This window comes from Hoplias malabaricus, chromosome 17, assembly GCF_029633855.1.
Source record: "Hoplias malabaricus isolate fHopMal1 chromosome 17, fHopMal1.hap1, whole genome shotgun sequence".
NCBI classification, from domain to species: Eukaryota; Metazoa; Chordata; class Actinopteri; order Characiformes; family Erythrinidae; genus Hoplias; species Hoplias malabaricus.
This window is the reverse complement of record NC_089816.1, coordinates 5,437,748-5,443,114: the sequence shown is the minus strand read 5'-3', so window position 1 is coordinate 5,443,114 and position 5,367 is coordinate 5,437,748. Positions and strand designations below refer to the sequence as shown.

General features: G+C 44.0%; 1 protein-coding gene across 1 annotated transcript; it reads right to left on the bottom strand.

Moving 5' to 3' along the window:
- Positions 1-3,140: 3,140 nt before the first annotated feature.
- gpr101 (G protein-coupled receptor 101) lies at positions 3,141-5,132 on the bottom strand. The gene is made up of 2 exons (XM_066648519.1): positions 4,437-5,132; positions 3,141-3,849 (listed from the first exon to the last, which is right to left on the bottom strand). Exons 1-2 carry the CDS (start codon positions 5,130-5,132, stop codon positions 3,259-3,261), a joined length of 1,287 nt encoding a protein of 428 aa, XP_066504616.1. The 3' UTR covers positions 3,141-3,258.
- Positions 5,133-5,367: the final 235 nt, after the last annotated feature.

The window sequence follows — 5,367 nt, the reverse complement described above, 5'->3', positions numbered from 1 at the left end:
ATCATGATTCAGAATTATTTGAATGTAGCAAGTTAGGAATCAAATCCTAGTCTGCCATGAAGCAGTGTTATCCGCTGTACCAACAGCTATAGAATGGCCTAGTTTAGAGGTTGAGTAACTGCTTATTTATAAAGCAAAATAGTTTTGTCCTGCAATGTAAACAATGCAGATGATTTTTTGGCTCGCTTGAAGCATATAACAAATATTCATCTTCTGACTTTTTCATGGTCTAATATCTCAGTGATATTAGTGACTTAATATATCATCTTTAAAACATATTTGTGTAACATGGTTTTTCACAGAGAAAAATGGCTGGGACTTGTTTGGGGATGTTATCAGTGACAACACAGAGGTTTCAGACGTCTGTTAAATAAAAAATTAGTATTGACTCTGCAATGAAATTAGGTTTAAGTAATATACTCCCGTCTCTGTAACTGATTATATTATTCCTTGGCTGATTTGCTCTAAGCTACTGCTTTTTTATTCATTTGTTCATTTATTTATTTGTTTATTTGTTTATTTATTTATTTTTATTTTTTTGTGGTAGAATTGCTGTTAAGAGAGTAATTCACAATTATAATCAAAAATACTTTTTATAAACTTCAAAAGATTCACTAATTGCTAGCTCTCCTGTCTTTTTGCATGCTCAAAACCTGTCTACTGCGTTTACGAAGCCCCAGTGTTTGTAAATGAGTAGAAAAACAAACTGGCTCGATCTGGGATACTAGTCTCTCTCTCTCTCTCTCTCTCTCTCTCTCTCTCTCTCTCTCTCTTTTTCTCTCTCTCTCTCGCTCTCTCTTCTCTCCTCTCTCTCTCTCTTTCTCTCTCTCTCTCTTTCTCTCTCTCTCTTTCTCTCTCCTCTCCTCTCTCTTTCTCTCTCTCTCTCTTTCTCTCTCTCTCTCTCTCTTCTCCTCTCCTCTCTCTCTCTCCTCTCTCTCTCTCTCTCCTCTCTCTCTTTCTCTCTCTCTCTCTCTCTTTCTCTCTCCTCTCTCTCTCTCTCTCTCTCTCTCTCTGTTCATGGCAGAGGAATCTGGAGGTTTTTTAGACATCAGAGAGAACTTCAAAACTTGAAAAGCACAAACCGAATTCAAGATAGCTCTATTCCTGCTCCATATGTGGTTAAATGTACATATTTTTGCTGTTTTGGAATCCCTTCAAACACGGGAGGCGGATAACTGCATTACAGAAAGTACTACAACTCCAATTAAAAAAGAGTTTCTGTGGTAATTCAAACAGTGAATAAAAACGTACAGACAAGTTCATCCACGTACAAACAACTGTCGTTTTTTCCCCTAAAACACACCGTTTCACCTTTAAAAACATGGAGCCTAGAACTACATTTCCACACAATCGTAGACTTTTCCATTAAATGCATATTTCTGAACCAACATTAGGGGCTACTTTCCATTACTGAGCATATCTAAAAGTGAATGCTATCTAGACATCACAGCTGTGAATCTGTTGTGTGCACAAGCCAAACACTAATCAATGGACAAATTAATCAGTGAATTAAACCATTACGTTGATTATACAGATTCTCAGATTACTCTAAGCATTTAAATAAAACAGAATTTGATATTTTTCTCCATATAATGCTTCTCTACTCTTCTACTGAAAACAAAGAGGTACAGCGTACTACAAAACAAATAAAGTGCTGGGGGTCTTCACCCCATTGAACATTCTATCAGTGGCTGCTGATTGAATTATGTTCCTCTCAGATGACCAGGCAGTGTGGGTAATTACTGCAGAAAGTACTATAACACTCTTGGAAGGAGGCACAAAAACATGAACCTGACTGGTTTAGAGCCAGGAAACTGTCTCAGCAGTGGAGAGGTAAGCGAGCATAAACACAAACACACACACAATACTGCATCCTGAGATCCTTGGCACACTGGCTGCTCTACACAGGGACACTGGCCTCCAGTACGTAGTGACGCTGAAGTTGATGTAAAACACCTAATTTCACTAGCGTTTATGTGCAACATGAAATGAGAAGGCCACTCTGGAGCAGCTACACATGAACTAGAGCAGTGGAACTGTGTTCTCTAGAGCAATGGAGCATGTTTCATTATCTCTGGGATCACTGGAGTAGTGTTAGGGATTCAGAACTTATCCAACATCAGCATCTTTTTTACTGCAGGAAAGGGTGACATCACTTTCAGATGAAATGCAGGAGTCGCAGGATAGGAGTGGCCACATAGTGTGTAAAACTCGTTAAGCGTTTTATGTCTGTGTTTGTTTGCGCACATTTGTGTGTCCTCCCAATTAAAGACGCTGTTTCCAAACGGCAGGGGATTTTATCTAATTTCCTGTTGTTGTTGTTGTTTTCCACGAATGGCAAGATGCTTAAAAAGGTAGTGATTCTGTGACCTTAATTCTCCGATATGTTTGGGACATCTTTGCTAGATATGTTTGCCTTCGGCACAAAGCAAACTGACAGGCCTACGTGTGTTTAGAATAAGAAAATACAAAATGTCCTGGTACTATATTACTGACACAAACCCATAACTCACGACTCCTTGTCTATACAAAGATCCACTTTCCAAGAGCATACATTTTGGTTGAGCTTCCCAATACTCAACAGAGTTCCACACAATGACCCACGTGTAATTACCTACTGTCTGCATAATAATGAACTACAGTAAATAATATATTCAACATTCCAAAATCTACCACTTCATAATAAAAGACACCTCAGCACACTGTCGAGAGGGTTTTGTCTTCTAAATCGTTCTGTAATACTTAAAGTTCCTGTACACTTTGGCACACTGTTTTTTTCAGTGTGCACTCATCAGCTGAAAACGTTAAGGAGTCAGTGTTAATACTCTGATGTACCATCGCTGTCAGCAGAAAAAGAACATATTTTTTCTTCTTCCACCAGCTATATGTTGACGTTGAATGGGCGAACAGATATGGTCCAAAATGTGAAACAATATTTAAAGCAACAGATATGTTTAAGGTTTTTTTCCCCTCTTCAGTTAGACAGTTAGATTTAAAGTACGTTTCCCCTCCAAACCCGCAGTGATATGGTTTAACACGACCTGCTGCCCTTTACTTTGTGTTGGGCATTTTGTTTTGGACAGACTAAACTTTTTTCCTTCTTACAGATTTTCTGTTAATAATTTTTTTCTCTTTTGCAGATAAACATTTTTTCTAAAGCTTAATTCTCCATTTTGATTCAATTTTTTCCATTTTTTTTTTTGCGGCAAATGAGCGTTCACGTGCCCTTGTAAATATGTGTCAAACAACACACTCCCTTCACTTGTTGCTATGCACGGTCAGCTCCCTCTCTGAGCTCAGGCTGATAGATGTGGTCTCTTTGTGGCTCTCTCTGGACCTCCTTTCCGTAGGTGAAGATGAGATGGTTCCTTCGTCCCAGGTGCGGAGCGGACAAACTCGGGCTGAATGCCCAGGGCCGGTCGGGTGAAGGTGTTGACCGTGAACCGAGCGTCCATCCGTCACCGTGAAGCAGCTTTCAGCCGCAGAGCCTCTGCCTGGACGCCATTGGGCGCACAGTGGGCCGCAGAGCAATGCCAGAAACTCCTTGCGGACGCTGCGGTGCATGTAGCCGTAGATGTATGGGTGCAGACAGCACTGCAGAAAGAAGAGGACCAGTGCTAGAGAGGTCAGCCATGGGGGCACTGAGGCACCCGAATGTATGGAGACTGTGCTCAGTACACTATAGGGTCCCATGCCCAGGATATATGATGCCATTACCACAAAGACCACCCGCGCTGCTTTGCAGTGGTAATGGAAGCGTCTATGCCGGCTTCTACTGGGGTACGTGGCTGAGAAAGGACCCTCAGGCTGGGGCGGCTGCTGTTGCCTTTGGGGACTGGAACAAGACACCTGAGGAGCAGAAGGGGGTACATGTGCAAGTTAAATCAGGGATACACAACTATGGCCATGAAAGGGCAGTGTCCGACTCTATATATAACACTAGTTCTATCTAAAAGCAGAGCTGTACTTCCCAGTGTTTCTGCTCTGACCTGCTGCTCTCAGCGCCACGGCAAAACAAACCACTGTAGGAGAGACTGTGACTCCATTGGCTGCAGCACTGAATGACGTACAGATAACCCTGGCTGCTGATTGGCTAAATAATAGTGATGACCAATGAAAAGCGTGTTCTCTGTTTAGGAGCCGTGGAGAATCTGCCCCTTGCTCCGGCTGAGAGAGAGCTGCGTGTTTCTGTCTCAAACATAAAAGTGTGACCTCAAAAATATGTAACAAAGTGCGCCCCATATCTGTTCAAAACGGAACGCATCTTATGGGGCCGAGAACTGTTGTTGAAAATGAAAGTATTGGGGTAAAGGGTTAAAGAACATTTACAACAACAGGTCTAACGACGTCCATGTACTGAATTATTGTCCAGCTCTACCATAATCATATTAATACTTTGTTATAGTCTTGGGGGATTAAAGCTGGTGAATACTCACCTCTGCTTGGGAGTCTGGAGGTTGGTTGCTCTGGATGGGATGCACCAGAGCGTTCTGTCGTCGTGCTGCTCTGAACACCATCCAGTAGCAGCCCAGCATGATGGCCACGGGCAGCCAGAAGGAGAGTGTGGCCACCAGGGCTGAGTACGAGTAGCTGGATGACCACACCACGGTGCAGGCATTGTGTCGGCGGTCAAAATCGATAGTCCCCCAGCCGTATAGTGGCGGAGTGCTCTGGAGAATACCCAGGAGCCAGGTGAGGGCAATGAGGTTGGTGCCCAAGTGTGGTGTCATCCGAGTGGGATAGGACAGTGGGTGGATGATGGCCAGATATCGATCCACGGACACCACAATGATCGTGTTGACCCCTGCAAACGCGAAGAGGTGCATGAGGACCACCAGGGCCTGGCACAGCCGAGCATCCAGTGGCCACACGCCAGGGGCAGCTGCCGCGATGACAAACGGCATGACCAGCACGGTCTGCAGCAGATCGGCCAGCAGCAGGTTCAGCACAAAGCGGTTAGCCACATGCAGCAGCTGGGGCTTCCTCTGGAACACCAGCAGCACCACCACGTTGCCGAAAAGAGACGTGCACACGATGGCCGAAATGAGAGCCATCTTCACTGCACTGCTGACCAGCGAGGGTGGCTGGAGGGCACCAGGGTCCCAGGGCACTGTGCTGGAGTTAAAGCCCATGACTCTGAAGAGCTGAGATACAGACCATGAGGAGAAACAGAAGCAACAGCACCTCGAGGTTTATCCGCACCGTCCCTCTGCTGCCATTTTCACCTTTAAACAAGGGGGTGACAATTAAGGCCAATCAAAAATAAGGCGATACACTTGAGAATGATTTAGAGTATACGAGAACCTTAAAATGAACCTGGTTCTTTAAAGAACCACTTGTAAGTGAGACGAGGGAAAGTTTTGTTGT

Coding starts and splice junctions, on each gene's coding strand:
- gpr101 (XM_066648519.1), bottom strand. CDS start 5,132: ATGGGCTTTAACTCCAGCACAGTGCCCTGGGACCCTGGTGCCCTCCAG. Junction 3,850..4,436: donor CTCCAGACTCCCAAGCAGAG/GTGAGTATTCAC, acceptor TCTGCTCCTCAG/GTGTCTTGTTCCAGTCCCCA.